General features: G+C 34.8%; 2 protein-coding genes across 2 annotated transcripts in view; both read right to left on the bottom strand.

Moving 5' to 3' along the window:
* The window catches only part of LOC123865139 (facilitated trehalose transporter Tret1-2 homolog), a 42,520-nt gene that overhangs the window by 15,396 nt on the left and 8,723 nt on the right, over nucleotides 1–18,401 (bottom strand). The window lies entirely within an intron of this gene.
* On the bottom strand, nucleotides 13,106–15,658 carry LOC123865141 (three prime repair exonuclease 2-like). The gene is made up of 2 exons (XM_045905986.1): nucleotides 14,592–15,658; nucleotides 13,106–14,440 (listed from the first exon to the last, which is right to left on the bottom strand). The coding sequence occupies exon 1, from the start codon at nucleotides 15,477–15,479 to the stop codon at nucleotides 14,655–14,657; it is 825 nt and encodes a 274-aa protein (XP_045761942.1). The 5' UTR covers nucleotides 15,480–15,658; the 3' UTR covers nucleotides 13,106–14,440; nucleotides 14,592–14,654.

The following is an 18,401-nucleotide window of genomic DNA, read 5'->3' as shown; positions in this document are numbered from 1 at the left end:
ACAGTAGGCTTATTCTGTCAGTCAGTCAGTCACGACTCATGACTCACGGAGCTGTTATATTAAAAGGTGTGTGTGTAAGTATATGCTTGTTATTCCTTGGGACATCTTAGAAAAATTTGGTTCTTGTTGATAGAGATGATATCATAATTAACGTTATAATAATTTGGTTAGTTCCCTGAGCCGATGTTGATCTACATATTTATTTAAGTCTATTTAAATAATAATATAAATTACTAATTTATTTAATTTTAAACAGAATAAAGCTATCTAAAGGTTAAATAATATAATTAGACTTTTGGTATATATGCATATGGTTGCTTACTAACTAATAACTAGATAAGTAAGTACCTATATAGGCTTAATATACGAAAGCTCAGAGAAGTCTGTAGCAATCCCTACATGAGACCTAGGTGCCTATGAGTTGTGATGACGCTATGAATACAACAGTATAAAATATATGAATAGGTACGTACTTTCTTTAGGATCTACTTAACGTATTATTGCCTATTTGAGTCAGGAAAGTCTCGAAATCTTATCCACATCTCGACACTCAAGTGCCGTCAAGTAAGGAAAATAAGCGCACGAGAAAATGAAGGTAAGTTCAAAAGGACTTCAAGAGCTCTATAAACAAACAATTGCTAAGTAGTAAAATCTGAAAATGGGTCCCGCTTGAACGCTACTTCTGAAAGGATATGCAGTTTCTCGTATGTTCTTCTTTTGTTTCATGCACTTCTTAAGTTCCCAGAATTAGGATTTAATGTACTAAGTAGAGTTAGCACTGCAACATTGTTTGCGTTTAAGGTTAAATGTTACAAATATAAGGCGGGTTGAAAAGGTCTTTGGAGAAAATAAACTAGCTTAATAGGTACTTTAAAACGAAGGCTATAAAATAAAATCCTTTAAAGGAGGCATCAAGATTCAAGATCATTGATTATACGTCTATATACTTATTAGAAATTATAGTACCCAAACGGTAGGTACCTAGGTAATACGCAATGTTCCAGAAGATTACTAAAATCCAAACAATTCGAACCCCTTGCAAGTTCCATTGCAGGTCCTATTGTTTTCATTGCAATTGCAATTGCAATTCAGCAAGTGGATATTAATCATTTTTAAATGACTAATATTTTTTTTAACCCCCGACCCAAAAAGAGGGGTGTTATAAGTTTGACGTGTGTATCTGTGTATCTGTCTGTGGCATTGTAGCTCCTAAACTAATGAACTAATTTTAATTTAATTTTTTTGCTTGAAAGGTGGCTTGATCGAGAGTGTTCTTAGCTATAATACAAGAAAATCGGTTCAGCCGTTTAAAAGTTTTCAGCTCTTTTCTAGTTACTATAGCCTTCACTTGTCGGGGGTGTTATAAATTTTTAATTTACACTTGTTAAAAACTTTTGGAAATGATATTCTAATGGATCACAGTTAGGTAAGCAAGACTTATTTATTTAATTGGAAAAATAAACTAATAAATAAATAAATGGAGTGAGTGATATATTACCATAGGTCTAACCAATAGGTATTCATAATAATCAAGTAGGTACATATTTTCGCCTTCAAACTTACTTATCTGCGAAGGTTTATATGCAGCCACGTAAAGTCGAAGTTTTGCATAATTCTGCATAATTTCAGTGAATAATGCAATAATCTCACATGAAAGTTACATGAGATATCATTTGCCATTTCCACGCCTGCGGAAGCTGTGTGTGACCACAAAATGAATTTGACCAATTTTATTTTCGAAATATGTACAATTGACTAATTGGACAGGTTTTCACGAAAGGGAAAACTGTTAATTTTTTTTTTAAAAGCTATTCGCTCTTTATTTTGCATGTAAGACTTATTGTCCTTACTGTCATCCGTCCGAGGTTAAAAATTTGTGTCAGGAGTCAGTCCTAACTCCTATAACAAGTCGGAGCGAGGCGGTTTGTCGCCGGAGAGAAGGTGTGGTGGGTGGTTGGTGGTGAATGCTTCATCACACATACATTACTGGCTGCCAAACCAGTTACTCGCCTGTCTAGATCGGCGACGAGCGAGCGTGGAAGGCGAGCATTGTTTGTCGGAAATATTGAGGATGGAGAATCGCCCATCCCGGGTGCCCTGGCCTGTGAGAAGATCTGTGGCTGATGGACACGGGGCGGCCCGTCGGACACAGTATGGTCTATATGGTAACATGGTTGCTGTGCTGTGGTTCCGGCATGCCTTAAACAACGTTTGGGGGTGCCTACTAACGAAAAGGAGGAGTAAGTTTCCCGACGGTTGGATTTGAATGTACGATCTTTTTGATCCCAGTCACCCTTGTAAACCGTTGAGGAAGGCATGTTGTTAAAAATTATTTTGAAGTGGTATTTTACTTACCTAAATTGAATTTGAAATACATATATTTTAGAACATATTTTAATAAGTTTCAAAACATATTTTTTACCGCTTTTACCCACTGGAATTAGCGATGGAAGAGCAAACTTCACAAGTTTAAATTAAAAATTTATAACACCCCCGACATGTGAAAGTTACAGGAACTAGAGAAAAGATGATAACTTTCAAACGGCTGAACCGATTTTCTTGAATTATAGCTAAGAACTGTTGGAACTGGCTGTAAACTAAATTGTTTATATTTAAATATATTCTTATTCTTTTTCTAAAATCCTTTTGTTTTTACGTTCGATGACTTTTTATCTCACTTGAAATATATATCTCAAACAGGACGTCCAAGCTTTTCTTTTTACTGATATTTTTCCTATAAATTCAAAATATCCCAACACGTTATCAGCACGAAGCTCTTGGGAAAAATCATAAGTGGAAAAGTGGTGTTAATTGTCCAGTGTTGCTATATTTGTTGCGAACAAGGAAAATCATATTTAGATATTTTTCTTTCCAAATGTCGCAAGCAAGCGGAGATATAAGTGGTAACAAGATGTTACATTCGTCGTCAGTTCCTCCTTTTAGTCTTAAAAATAGAGAAGGATATCCAACTTGGAAATTTAAAATGCGGAATTATTTACTGCATGAGGACCTTTGGTTTCCTATAGATGGGTATCCAGAAGGAGATACGACCGCTGCACCAATTAAGGTAAGGAATGACGCTAAGGCTCTGGCTAAAATATGCTTAACATTAGACGGTGTAGCGATTACACATGTAAGATGTGCAAAAACTGCAGCCGAAGCATGGGAAGCCCTGAAGGCAGCTTTTGAGGATAAAGGTATGGGCCGAAGGCTAGCATTAGAGCGTAAGCTTTATAGATTAAGTCTTTCAGACTTTGAAAATATTGAACAATATATAGATGCAGTTCTGTCAACGGCACAAGACCTAGCTGACATAGACAAAGTAATAGAAGATAAATCGATTGCAGCTATATTACTAGGAGGTCTCACATCGAAATATGAGCCATTGATTATGGCACTTGAAAACTGCAACATCGATATTACTTCCGATTTGGTCAAAACAAAACTATTAAATGAAATGTCTAAAAATGACACCATACCAACAAATACAGTTTTCCAGGCCAAAGGAATGAAATCCAAACCAAATAAAATGATTATTTGCTATGACTGTAACTTGCCAGGGCATAAACGCCCGGATTGCCCTCAGCGACGTAATAAAGAAAAAATAAGTGTAGCAAATGAAGTCACGGATTCGGTCACAGCACTTACTGCTAATTTTTCAAATAAGGATGTTTGGTACGTAGATTCTGGGGCTACAAAACATATGACTTTCAGAAAAGATTGGTTCCGGGACATTAAGTCAATGAATACTGGAAATATAACTGTTGCAAATGGTGAAAGCGTTAAATGCTGTGGAATAGGAAATATTTCTATTAAGACACCTGGTGATGTATTAAAAACAATAAGTGATGTTGCCCTAGTACCAGATTTAAGGGCTAATTTACTATCAGTACAGAAAGTTATTGATAAAGGTTTTGTATGTGTTTTCGACAAAAGCGGATGTAGTTTTTATAAAAATGATACTTTTTGTGTTTCAGGTGATTCTGTCCTTCATGCTTCGCCCTGTGGTGGACTGTACATAATTGATGGTACTGTTAATATTCCACCTAAGATGAATAGTGAAAATATTGCGTACGAGGTGCACACTGACTGTCTGAGCAAGTATCAGCTCTGGCATAAACGGTTAGGACACTTATGTCGCATAGGCATGAATCAATTGAAGAATCATCAGGTAGGAGTAGATTTTACTAAGGTTGATAAAAATAGTTGCATCGCTTGCGTAAAAGGCAAACAAGCCAGAAAACCGTTTAAAAATGTAGCGTATAATAGGGCATCATCACCTTTAGAACTAATTCATAGTGATTTATGCGGACCAATGTCCACGACATCTTTTCAAGGAAACGTTTATGTTTTAACTTTCATAGATGATTATACTCGCAAGATTTTTGCTTATTTTTTATCTTCTAAAACTGAGGTAAAGAATAAATTTTTATTATTTCGAGCTCTAGTTGAGAAACAATTAGGTTTTCAAATAAAGGCTCTTAGAACCGATGGAGGAAAAGAATATGTAAATAAAGAGTTTTCTGATTATCTTTCTTCAAATGGTATTGAGCACCAAGTAACAACACCTTATAGTCCGCAGCAAAACGGAGTTGCAGAACGAACGAACCGTACAATAACTGAAAAGGCAAGATCAATGTTGGCCGAAAGCTCACTCTCTAATGCATACTGGCAAGATGCTTTCCAAGTTGCTGTTTATTTGAAAAATAGGTCCCCTCATCGAGCTTTGAGTGGCAAAATACCTTATGACAAGTGGAGTGGTCGACAAAGTGATCTAAGTCATTTAAGAGTATTTGGATGTCGAGCTCTAGTACATATACCTTCATGTAATAGAAGGAAACTAGATTTAAAAGCAGAGGAAGCAATTTTCGTTGGCTACTCGGAAGATCCTAATACTTATGTTTTTCGGGATCCTGCAAATCCAAGACGTATTATTAAGTCAAGAGATGCAAATTTTTTTGAGAATTGTTTTACAAATTTAAAGGAAAATGCATCAAAACCTATAGTTCAAAATACGGAGTCAGTATTACTATTCGAAGAACATACTGAACCTGATGATGATCAATTTTATGATTGTGTTGATTGTTGTAGTCCAGAAGGAGAATCATCTGTTCCTGTGAACATGGATAAAGAGTCTCTTTGTATTGAACAAACGCAAGTAAGTAATGAACCCAGATACCCATCTAGAAATAGAAAGCCACCTGATTTTTTAACTTATCACGTCTCTACTGATGTTGATTCAGGTGAACCAACAAACTATTCTGAAGCTGTACATTCAGAAGATGGTAAAAAATGGGATTTAGCAATGACTGATGAATACAATTCACTAATGAAGTTAAATACCTGGGAGTTAGTAGACAGACCAAATAAAAAAGTTATTCCCTGCAAATGGGTTTATAAGCATAAGAAGGATGCTTATGGCAATATAACCAAGTATAAGGCAAGGCTAGTGGTCAAAGGTTTTAATCAAACAAGAGATATAGATTATCATGAGACGTTTGCGCCTGTGATTCGTCATTCTTCCCTGCGTACTTTGTTTGCATTGGCAGCAGAAGAAAATCTTAAAATGAGACATTTGGATGTTGATACAGCATTTCTTTATGGAGATTTGGAAGAAGAAGTATTTATGGAACAACCTCTTGGTTTTTGTGTGAAAGGCCAAGAAGACAGGGTTTGCCGGCTTCGAAAATCTCTATATGGTCTCAAACAGGCACCTCGTGCTTGGAACAAAAAATTGAATGAAGTCCTTTCAAAAATAGGTTTTGTAGGAACTTCTTCGGAGCCTTGTGTATTTACGAAACTTTTTGGTGATGAATTTGTTATTTTGGGTGTCTACGTGGATGACATAATTGTCTTTTATAATTCTGACGTGACGTTTGACATTGTTAAAAATGACTTGTCAAGATATTTTAGTTTGAAAGATCTTGGCAATTTGAAGTCATATTTAGGATTACAAATAGAAAGGAATCAAAATTACATAAAAGTTAGTCAATCTAATTATATATTGTCCATATTGGACAAATTTAATATGAGTGAATGCAAGTCGGCTAGTACTCCTTTAGCTCACAACAAATTAGAACGAAACGTTAGTGGTGAGTCATTGCTGCTGCCTTACAGAAATCTAATAGGATGCCTTATGTTCTTGGCAGTCAATACACGTCCTGATATAGCATTTGCAACGAGCTACTTAAGCCAATTCAATACGTGTTTTTCAACGGAACATTGGAAAGCAGCAAAAAGGATTCTTCAATATTTGAAGGGTACACTAGAGTATTCCTTAATATATAGGAAAACTGGAAAGCCGTTAACAGGGTATGCAGATGCTGATTGGGCAAATTGTCCAATTGACAGAAAGTCTTACACGGGCTATGTCTTTAAATTAGCTGGTGGACCAGTGTCTTGGGAATCAAAGAAACAACCAACTGTTGCTCTGTCATCCACTGAAGCTGAGTACATGGCTCTTACTGCAGCAACTAAAGAAGCCTGTTATTTACGTAAATTTATAGAGGATATTACCGGTAAGATATCTACAATTAAGATATTGTCAGATAGTCAGAGTGCACTAAACTTAGCTCACAATCCTGTGCACCATAGCAGGACGAAGCATATTGACACTCGTTTTCATTTTATACGAGAAAAAGTTAGTAATAATACAATTATTTTAGACTATATGAAAAGTTGTGATACACCCGCAGATATTCTTACCAAACCACTTGGGCCTATCGCAACTAGTAGAATTATAGGTAGTTTAGGTCTTAGTTAGTTTTTTTTTTTTTTTTTCTGTGTGTTAATATGTTATGTTAAGTTTTTTTTTGTAAGACAATTTAGTTTAAAGGGGGATGTTGGAACTGGCTGTAAACTAAATTGTTTATATTTAAATATATTCTTATTCTTATTCTTTTTCTAAAATCCTTTTGTTTTTACGTTCGATGACTTTTTATCTCACTTGAAATATATATCTCAAACAGGACGTCCAAGCTTTTCTTTTTACTGATATTTTTCCTATAAATTCAAAATATCCCAACAAGAACACTCTCGATCAAGCCACCTTTCAAACAAAAAAAACAGATACACAGATACACACGTCAAACTTATAACACCCCTTTTTTGGTCGGGTGTTAAAAATATTTCTTGTATAGGAATAATCAACTGTGATAGCCCACAATAGTTACTTAATAGGTACAACATTTACCTAATAATATATGTGGGAGTTCTGTGCAATGTGCATGCTTCCAAATTTTCAGCTTTCCGTTATTCCCAGTAGAGTTATCGAGGCATGAAAAACACGAAATTTTTGAAATCGCGCGGCAGTTAGATAATTGTTTTCGACGAGATTGCATACTCGTACCTATTTTCCTCATAAAAAATGCCGATTGAAAATTGCCACCACCAATAGGCTCTATAAAACAGTAATATTACCTTTGTCTGTTTATCTGTCTGTGCGCTTTACGTGCACGTTTTGGATAAAACTATCATATTTAGACATAAATAGATAGGTATTTTACCTACCTATCTACCTAATACTACAACTTTACTCAACATGGTCAACATAAATCCAAAATGCAATGCAAGAACACGAACTTCATCATCAATGAAACGACTCTATTACCTACCTGCAGACTAGTCTTATGAGCTGTATTTTCGAAATTATTAAAAACTAGCTGGTGCCCGCAGCTTCGCCCGCGTGGATTGGTCAGATCCCCTGCAGCATCAGGATTGAGGACTTGGAATCCAAATTTTTTATGAAACAATGTCGCAAAGTTCCTCTATCGATTAAAAAAGAAATGACGCAAATCGGTTCAGAAATCTCGGAGATTTCGGTGTACATAGGTAGAAAAACACAACTCCCTTCTTGAAAGTCGGTTAAAAAAGTAGCCTATGTTACACCCTGGTCAATCCTCTACTTGTATGTGAAAATCCCGTTAAAATCGGTTCAGCCGTTCCGAAGATTAGCCTTTTCAAACAGACAGACAGACAGACAGACAGACAGACAGACAAAAATTTTAAAAACGTGTGATTCAGTCATGGTATCGTTCAAATAACCATATGACCTTAATATGTGGTAGTTATTTCGAAATTACAGACAGACACTCCAATTTTATTTATTAGTATAGATTAAATAAAATTTAAATAGGAATAATAAGTAAAGCTAATTAAAGTCGTTTACTTCGTCAAAACTTCCTTAATTGATTGAAGATTGTTACCTATATTATCAGCTCGGCAAGAGAGGAGGTCGAGTCTCTAATATTTTAATTAAGAGGGGTCTCTCCGTCACTCGCTACATACAAACGTAGTTCCAATTTCAATTGAATACTGAGCAACCAAAGTCAATGAAATTTTGCAGACATATTCTAGAAACTAATATATTATATGCCTGTGGTTTTCCAGATTTCTGTTAAAATATTCAGCATCCGAAATTTTACTGAATAACTACTGCAGTTTCAGTAATTGCTTTTAGAAAGCACCATTTTAAGATGACTCTAAAATCAATGATTTTAAGACTTATCAATTTTATATAAAGTACCTAACTACCTACCAAGTCTCCATAACTCAGAGAAGATCGATATTTCTAAGTCTCGTAAGTAGTAACGTACCGAAGCTTCGTCTTAGAACCGATGCACATCACGTCCGTCTCACATTTTTACTGGACATATTACCAAACACGAACTACTCGTTAGTTCTAGGTATGTTCGCCTTGCTACCTGGGAGACAATTTATTAGAGAGATAGTATTTTCTACCCTTATTTTAGTGATCTAATATACGGTAGTAGCTACAACGAGGTATAGGAACTAAGGGCCATGAGACCGGCCTGCCCGCGAAATTCAAATTTAATTTGGTTTTTCGCAATTTGTGAACTAATACGACAACATAGGCTTATGGCATTCTTATTCCGACAGTGGCAGTATCATCCTCACAGGTTTATATAAAAATCTTTACTTGAAAAGGTCCAGTTTAAGAAATTAATTAAAGTATCGACTAATTTGTGATAATAGTTGTAATCAACACACGCTGAAGAACAGGCATAAATGGAAAGATATCGTACACACATATCGGTCACTATATCTTGGTATTAGAACTTTTAGTCACGTTCCTAAATAATAATAATGCATCATTCCCTACGACGCAAAAAGGAAGATTATTATTGACCTACTCAATAATAATCTTCCTACCTAGGTAATTTAGGTTAGGTAACTTTCATAGGAATAACTATAAATACTGAAGTTGTAAGGAAAAATCAATGTTATTGATAGCAAAATTATATTCTACGATATTCCAGGTCTAAACAATCTCCTACCTTATACAGACAGACATACTGTAATTTTATTAAAGTCATGCAAAAAGGTTTGAGATAAAAAGTTCTTGTGAATAGTCCTATTTTCGTTGATTGAAGGAACGTCTCGAAATTCAAATGGTCGCTACAAAAATTGTCTAGATTATTTTCTCGTATTACATCAACGCACAAGACTAATTCATTATTGTTTTCATTTTCTTTATTATCATGACACAGACATGATTGTCTACGAACGAAGATTGTTTAGGTAAATGGATTTAGGAAGATTTGTGTGTGCGCTTTTTTTTGTCATCATGTTTTGAAACTACTGGCCTGATTTTAATGTGTTTTTAGGGTTCCGTACCTCAAAAGAAAAAAAGAAACACTTATAGGATCAGTTTGTTGTCTGTCTGTCCGTCGTGTCTGTCAAGAAAATCTAAAGGGTATGTACCTACTTCCTGTTGACCTAGAATCATGAAACTTGGCAGGTAGGTAGGTACCTACCTACTAGGTAGGTCTTATAGCACAAGGAAAAAAAAACGGAAAACCGTGAATTTGTGGTTAGCTACATTAAAAAAAACAATGTGTTCACGAAAAAAGTATTTTATAAATCACATGTAGATGGCGCAGACCGTCATTAACTTGTAACATAAAAGTGTTAGGCCGAGTACCTTGTACGATGATACGGAACCCTTCGTGTGCGAGTCCGAATCGCACTTGACATTTTATTTAGGTATGTACAGTATATATTTAGTCCGTCAGCACTTTTTATGATAATCTATCGCTTTCTACAGACATTGCGGAATTACTTTATACTTTGTAGTGATAATGTTGTCCTATACGAAAGTGTTATCGAAATGATGACAAAAGTGTTCAGCTCAAAACCACAGAAGGGCTCTCTAGCCGAGCTGCGAGTAGTTCCCATTGAGTTTTTCTACAAAAAGCGCTGCGCTCGTAGGTATCAAGTGCTAGATTCAAGGTCGAATCCCTCTTTGATTTTGAAGTACAGAAACCATCTATTCTATAATGTGTCGAAGCGGTGATAGCCTAGGAAGGGGTGATGCACCAATGGTTATGCCTTCTAGTCGGAGACTCCGGGATTCGATTTCGGGAACTACCTAGGTAATTTTAACTTTGGATTGGAGTTATGTGAGTTCTAAGCAATTAGGTAAGTAGTTATCACCTGCTTTATCGATGAAGGAAGACAGAAAACATCCGCCTGGCACGCGCTGGCTCTCTGAGGAAGCCTGCATGCCTGATAAGAGTTCTCTACAATGTTCTTAAAGTTGTGTTAAGTTTGCCAATCCACACTTGGCCATCATCGTATGACTATATAATAGCCAAACCCCAAACCCTTCTTATTCTGAGAGGAGACCCTGCATTGGTTTGATAATGAAGATGATGACGATATTTGTTTATATTTCTAGTAGGTAGGTTTTGAGTTATCTTATATCTATTCGGTATCAAATACTTAAAAGTTATTGTATAGGTACCTACCTACTACCTAACATAGATAACTACGTTAATATTTTCTCAATCCTAGGTGTGCTTAGTGCTAGCTCATTCGACTGTGAATCAAAATCCTACCTAGAAGACCACTAGATACCAGTCTACCACCCACTACCCGGTCAGATTAATCTGATTCACTAGCTGTGCGCTCAATCAGGTTGTAAGGAATTAAGTAGGTAGGTATACTTAGTACGAGACAGGCCAAGATGACAATCGGGGTGGGGACGCCCCGCACATCCGCACAGCCCCCGTGCTAACCCGGCGCGGAATAGCGCACCCTCATACCTCCTACCATACCCCGATCATTGCCATCTGAACCTATCGTGTACTATAGGTACCTTTAGGTAGTATAGGTAGGTATGGACTTCTATAGTATACCTACCTATTACAGACAGCCTTCCTGACTGCAACAATTTAGCTTACATTAGTTATTAGTAGGTACTTATTTATATAAAAACTTATCACGATTGATCTTCTAAAAACACTGCGGACGATTGCATGGAGTAGGTACCGATCGAAATCAAGGTCAACCTCGATATAAGTGCTGAAAAGTAAGGCAATCGAAATGTGCATTCCGCCATGCAATCGATAGTTTCTAAGTGCCTATCCGAAGTTGCTCAACGAACTTCTGAGATCCAATGCTTTGTTTTCACTGAAAACTAGTGACATTGCTTGCTACATTGCTAAAAGTACCTATTTACACACCTAGTCTCTGATTATGTTTTCAGTTCAAAAAGTTGCTATAGCTTAGTGGTTAAGACGTTGGCTTCATACTCGGAGGGTCCGGGATTCGAATTTCGAGCTAACTTTTCGGAGTTAGTGCCTTTTTACGCAATTAAATATTCCTTGCTTCAATGATGAAGGAAAACACCGCGAGGAAACCTGCATGCCTGAAAGTTCTCCATAATGTTTACATAAAGTGAAATTTCTCATTCTGAGGGAAGACCTGTGCTTGGTAGTGAGCCGGCGATGTGTTGATGACGATTTTCAGTTCTATTATTCTTTTCTTTTTATTATAAGGTTCTCCCAAACTCACTTAACCGGAACATAAACCCTCTACGCGTACCTATAATAGGTACCCATTGCTGAAACTACCCTACTGAGCCAGTGATCTTTTAAATACGTCGCGATTCTAAAGATTTGAAGTGTTTAATGTTTTTAGATAAAATCAAATCTTCAGATAAACTTTACAAAGAAAGTTCTAAGAGCACCTGAGTACTTAACTACCTATCACACTAATATTATAAAGAAAGTTTGTATGTGTGTGTGTGTGTTACTCTTTCATGCAAGAACTACTGGACAGATTTGACTGAAATTTGGAATGGAGATAGATTAGACATGGATTAACACATACGCTACTTTTTATCCTGTAAAAATTCTTGGTTTCCGCGGTATTTTTCAAACATATGTCCATGCGGACGAAGTCCCGGGCATCATCTAGTATTAGTAATCCATACTAATATTATAAATGCGAAAGTGTGTCTGTCTGTTCTGTCTGTCTGTCTGTTCTGTCTGTCTGTCTGCTACCTTTTCACGGCCCAACAGTTAAACGGATTCTGACGAAATTTGGTACAGAAATTATATCCCGGGGACGGACATAGGCTCCTTTTTATCCCGGAAAATCAAAAAGTTCCCACGGGATTCCTAAAGACCCATCTGCTCAACCGATTTGTATGAAATTTGGTACCGAGGTAGCTTGCGTCCATTTTATTGACATACCTAGACATTTTTTTATCCCGGAAAACCAAACAGTTCCCACGGGATCTTCAAAAACCTACATCCACACTGACGAAGTCGCGGGCATCCTCTAGTAAATAATAATAAGTTCTGAAAGTAATCTGCCAATAAATAAATAAAACCTCTAAACGTAAATGGCGGGTTCTATTAGGTATCTATTACAGTCATTTAGCTAAGAGTCAGCCATTTACGTCTTAACTAGATTACTATAAAGCTATCTGCTTAGTTATGCAGTCAGAACGACTCGAGTGCATCTACCTACTCAAAGTAGACAAGAGACACTCTGACTTCAATACTGTATTGTTCTAGAAAATGCGGTCGTGTGAGTCGGATTCAAGGTTAAGCTCGGCATTAGTGCTGAAAAGCTTCTGTGACTGAAAAATGACATCAGATGTCTTTTTCAGTAAATGTGATTGGTAAACAAATTAAAATACATTATGTGGTACACACACACACACACACATATAAAAATATTTGTATATGGGTTGATTGTATACATATGTATACAAATATGAGGCACATATTTGTTGGTGATTGTGTGGTCAAAATCCATATGGTAGGTAAGTACGTTAAAAATGAAATAGGAATAAAATTGTTGATTTTTTATTGTCACGTCCTTAGGTAGGGACAATATAATATAATAAATATTACTTTGATTGTATACAAGTAAAAACTAAGTAATCAATTAAAAAAAACAAGTATATGGTCTTGATTAGAAATAAAAATTAAAATGAATAAAATATCAAAAAATCTGAAAAATTCTTGAAAAAATAAAAGGTATAATGCATACACTTTAAGAATGCACTCACCACATTTGCTCTATGTGTAAGGTATTTATTATCATGCAAAAACGGATTGAGGCCTAAAATCGTACTTTAGAGCAAATATGGGAGTGTGTTATCAAAATGTATGCATAACGTTCAAAATTACAATAGTAGTACAACATCCGTAGTTAGATTGTATAATCAACTTTTTTTTAAAACTACTAAATAATTGTTTTAAAAAAAATATTTTTAACTGAAAGCTTTTCAGTTAAAAATATTTTTAAATAAATATAAATAAATCACCAAATAACATTTGTTAATGATCTGTACTACACCAGATTAAAATGAAATAAAAATAAAATTGTTGATTTTTTATTATCAGCATAGATATGTATTATCAGTCATTAGGTACAGTATATAATTATTACTTTGATTGTATACAAGTAAAAACTAAGTGATCAATTAAAAAACAGATATCTGGTATTGATTAGAAATAAAAATTAAATTGAATAAAACATTTAAAAAAATTAAAAATTCTTAAAAGAAATATAAGGTACATATAATGCACAAATGAGAACGCACTCACCACAATGATTATATCTAAAAATATCTTGCATGATGCATGCACTCAGCACAAGGATTATATCTAAAGATATCTTGCATGATTCAATGTGAGTCATTGTTACCTAACTGTTAATCCTTGCATTGTTACAATATTTGATACATTAGGGTGACCAGATCTTATAACATATACATTGATAGCATGCTTAAAATAAAGAATAGGTACTCAGTACCTACTTTGATATAATTATTATGTACCTGATGCTTTTAAATGTCTCATGATACTTACAGAAAAAGGCAAAAGAAAAGGCACAATATAAAAATTTGGTAAATATATAAATTCACTTTGTTTAACATAAATTATACATTTTCTGAAGTCAATAAAAATAACATGTCATATAATGTAAATAGCATATGAAAATAGGATATGATTTTCTTTGCAGCACTATCTAGAGATCTATTAGAGCATTCTTTGACTTTGACCAGGCGTAAGTTTCATTTAAAACGAGACAGATTTATGTAAGGGATATAACACTGTCTTGTTTCAAGTGTCTCAAGTCTGAGCAAATTCAAAGTTCACTCTATAGATTTCAAGTTATATTAGGCTCACATCTATAGAGCAAACTTTGAGTTTGCTCAGACTTAAGACACTGTTTAAATGAGACGGTATTATACTGCTGGCATAAATCTGTCTCATTTTAACTGAAACTTAAGTCTTAGCAAAGTCAACATGTACTCGATAGATTTCAACCTTAGTGACTTTGTCTTAAATTTACAATTTCTCTTAATCTATTTAACTTAGTATGTTAAACTATATTTGGCTGATTAATTTTTGTTTACTGTCAGCATAAGCTAAAAAGTCATGTTTTGTTGCAATAGCACATTCCAAAAGCATGATACAGTCTGCCTCAGCTCTATGACATTCCTTTGGTTTTCTATTTAACAATTTTTCATATATACTGCATAAAGTATAACTGATTTTTGGAGCTTTTTCTACTTTTGGAGTTTCAGTTTTAATTTTTTTTCTAGCTTTTATACCTTTCGGTGTACTTGAAATCTGTGAGAAGTGCTCAATCAACTCATCAATTTCTTGAACTTCTTCTATACTTAGATCTTGCCAGCTGTCATCTTTAATGATTCTATCACTTTCATCTAGAGAACTTGTTGAAATATCATGCACTGACATATTAGAGCAATACTTTGGATTTTTCAATATGTTTCTAAAAGCATCTAAGGTGTCTATACATAGTAATCCATGTGGTAACTCCTCGTTTGCAGTCTGGTATTCTATTTGTAATATTTTAAAATCAAATCTGTTTCCATTATGGGCTACAAGACAGACTGGCTTTGGTTTATCCAAAAATGCATTTATACACTTAACATTGTCTTTAAAATCTGGAAGATTTTTTAAAAACTCGTTCGTTAAGCCAGTCAATTTAACGGCCGCTGGCTGTATATTTTTTTTCGGGTTACACAAAAGTGATAACTTGCTTATCGCCGGTAGAGTCACTCCATCTGCTTCTGCAATGTCACTCCGCGAAACCGATATTAGCGTTATTTCGGTAACTTTTGCTCGATTTGCTGGTATGCCTGTGGTTTCCAAGTCGAAAAACACAAAGGTTTGTATAGCCATCATGGTTGAGTCAGATAAAATGGTCTTTCACGCGTTGCCTATCACGTACTGGTAAAATAACATGTCTTGTAAAAGTAGCTTTTTAAAAAAATACTAAAAACACTTGTAAAACAAATAAAAACAAACAATTTTACCTAATACTTCCTATTTACACAATCACAAAACTCAAACACAGACTCTTTGACACCGCTCACCGCAGTCTGCAAGTTGCAACCAAGCTGACAGTTTGACATTGACAGACACGCAGTGTTTCCACTTACAATTTTGGTTTTACCCTAGTTTCTGTTGCAATCCACCATAAATTACCCTAAAATATTTATTACCCTAAAAATCATCATTTATTTTCAAATTTTTAATATAATTTCACGAATAATTTTAAACACATCGTTCGTAGGTATTCCGTACCTAATTTTTGTTTAAATGGTGACCAGGTGGTCAGGTGGTGGTGGTCAGCAGAATACAGGTAACTAACCTAGTCAATATAATCTAAGTGGCTTAGATACTGTTTAGATAGGGGGTAGAAGCCAGAAGGTACTTATTTAGAAACAATGAATTAATAATAGTAATGTATCGATCGATCGTATAACTACCTACTTGGTAGGTACTTGGAGCCCGTTTCTATCACGATTCTTTAGACCTAGATACTTTTTAGTTTATAAGTAACAACGGAGAGCATTGTGAAAGGGGGATTCAGTATACCTAGTTAAGAGTAGGTTTAGTGATTGTGTACCACCAATACCACCATACATATAACTACTAACTAGGTACTTGGAGCCCGTTTCTATCACGATTATTTAGATCTGGTCAGTATCGGGAAACATTGTGAAAGAGTGATTGGAGGGTAGGTAGGGTATTTATATATTATTATATTTTGTGGTTTTATCAGAAAATAGATTTTGAACTATTAAGCATTGAAATATAATATTACTACCGAGGTATAATATACTACTACTTGTTTGATCTATTTCAATACATTAGCTCAAAAAATACACTTACAATGCAAATAAACATGGCCTTGAGAACGAGGTGGGATTTAAAAAATGTGTATGGTTACTAAAATATGCACCATTTAGTGTTAGCATTGACTTTTTGTTAGTTGTTTTGTTTAAATTATGAGTGGCAAAGTGAAATTTGAAATTAATTAACTCCGCCCGATAAAATAAGGTGCAAATCGTAAAAAAAATTATTTGCCACCAAAATCTCAAGACTAGAATATGGCGTAAGAAATGATTTCCTTTTAGTATACCTACTCTAGTTTATTTACTTGTTTTCAATTAAAGATACAGAAAAATTGTGAAACACACACGTTAAGATTATTTATTTTATCACCAACTCGTGACGATCGTAAACCCTCGCCTACGACTCGCGGTTACCAACGATAACTCGTTTCCCGCGTATCTACAATGTATTAACAGACTGTGATAATTTAGAAGACCTACAAGTGAAAAGTACCTAAATGAGAGGCACTACTATATTAAGGCAAATACGTCATTATTTACAAAGTTATTTCTATTTTACAATGATTTAATTAAAATTATCAAAAAGGCATACGACGTCACGATATAATGTAAATGTGGTTTTATTAGTACTATTAGAGCCTGCATAATTTCCCACTATAAATAGTATGGTAGCCTAGTAGCTGTATGTTAGTACTATAATACATATTAAGGTACTCGTACAATGGCGTTCTAGAATCTAGATGTTTACAATGCGCTGGTCACTATCAATTAGATTTTAGAATATTTGACGAGGATGGTTTATAGTAGGGATAGATATATAAAGATAGATTATAGGTATAGATAACTATTTAGGTAGGCCTATAGTTATCTATACCTATAATTAATTTTCTCCTTAAAATGTGCAAATGAAGAAACCGAGAAGAAATCGAAATTCAATTTGATTGTAATCGAAACATGATCAAAACAACTCTCGCGCCTAAACTCCTAGTGAATCCTACTCATGTTCCTAACGTAATATTGTTATTTTATTATTGCAAGCGTCGTCTTACCTACTTCTCTAGGGAAATAACCTATAGTACTTATTATTGGAAATAATATATTATTAAATTGGTAAATTCTTAAAATGTTCCATCGTCTGGCCTTACTTCATATTTCATTTAGATAGACCTACTTAAGTATTGTATTATTTTTTCCATTTATTTATTTTTAACTTAATTCTACTTAAATAGGGACGTAGTTACACAGAGGTACCTGTACGTAGATCGAGAAAAAAAACAGCCAAGACTTGATTTAGAGCAAGTCAGACTCACACATGAAGGGTTCTGTCCCATTGCACATTTTTACATGGCGGCCATTTTGAAATTTGTATTTTTTTGTTGTCATAGTGGCTATAGAATAGGGTACAGGATGACGGACATGGTTAGTAATAAGGTGACCATGGCACTCTTTCGGGTACGGAACCTTAAATTTCTTGTATAGGTACGTAGGTTATTTATCAGGGCTCTCTCCGTCACTTACTTCATACAATCGTAGTCCCAATTTCATTTGAATATTAAGCAACCAAAGTCCATAAAACTTTGCAGACATATTCTAGAAACTAATATCTGTGCCTGTGGTGTTAGTGTTAGTGTTTAGATTTTTCTAAAAATATGTTTATTTAAAATTACAGGGGCTCAAAGATTTGTATGTGAATTTTTAAGACCGCGTAACTTTGAAAACAAATATTTTAACGGAAATCTGGAAAACCATAGGCATAGATATTAGTTCCCGGAACGTTTCTACAAAATGCCATTGAGTATGATTGGTTAGTATTCCAATGAAAGACGAACTATGTTTGTATGGAGCGAGTGACGGAGAGACCCCTCTCTTAAGGCTGATCAAGTAGAAATAATAAAATACATAATGCTAAACTATATTAATTGCTGTTATTTATTGTACTTATCATTTCACCCGATGAGTAGGTATA

This window comes from Maniola jurtina, chromosome 5, assembly GCF_905333055.1.
Source record: "Maniola jurtina chromosome 5, ilManJurt1.1, whole genome shotgun sequence".
NCBI classification, from domain to species: Eukaryota; Metazoa; Arthropoda; class Insecta; order Lepidoptera; family Nymphalidae; genus Maniola; species Maniola jurtina.
Note: the sequence above shows the minus strand (reverse complement) of the source record. Positions and strands in the feature narration are given on the sequence as shown.

Excerpts from the sequence above, each read along its gene's own strand:
- LOC123865141 (XM_045905986.1), bottom strand. The coding sequence starts at position 15,479 with ATGATGGCTATACAAACCTTTGTGTTTTTCGACTTGGAAACCACAGGC.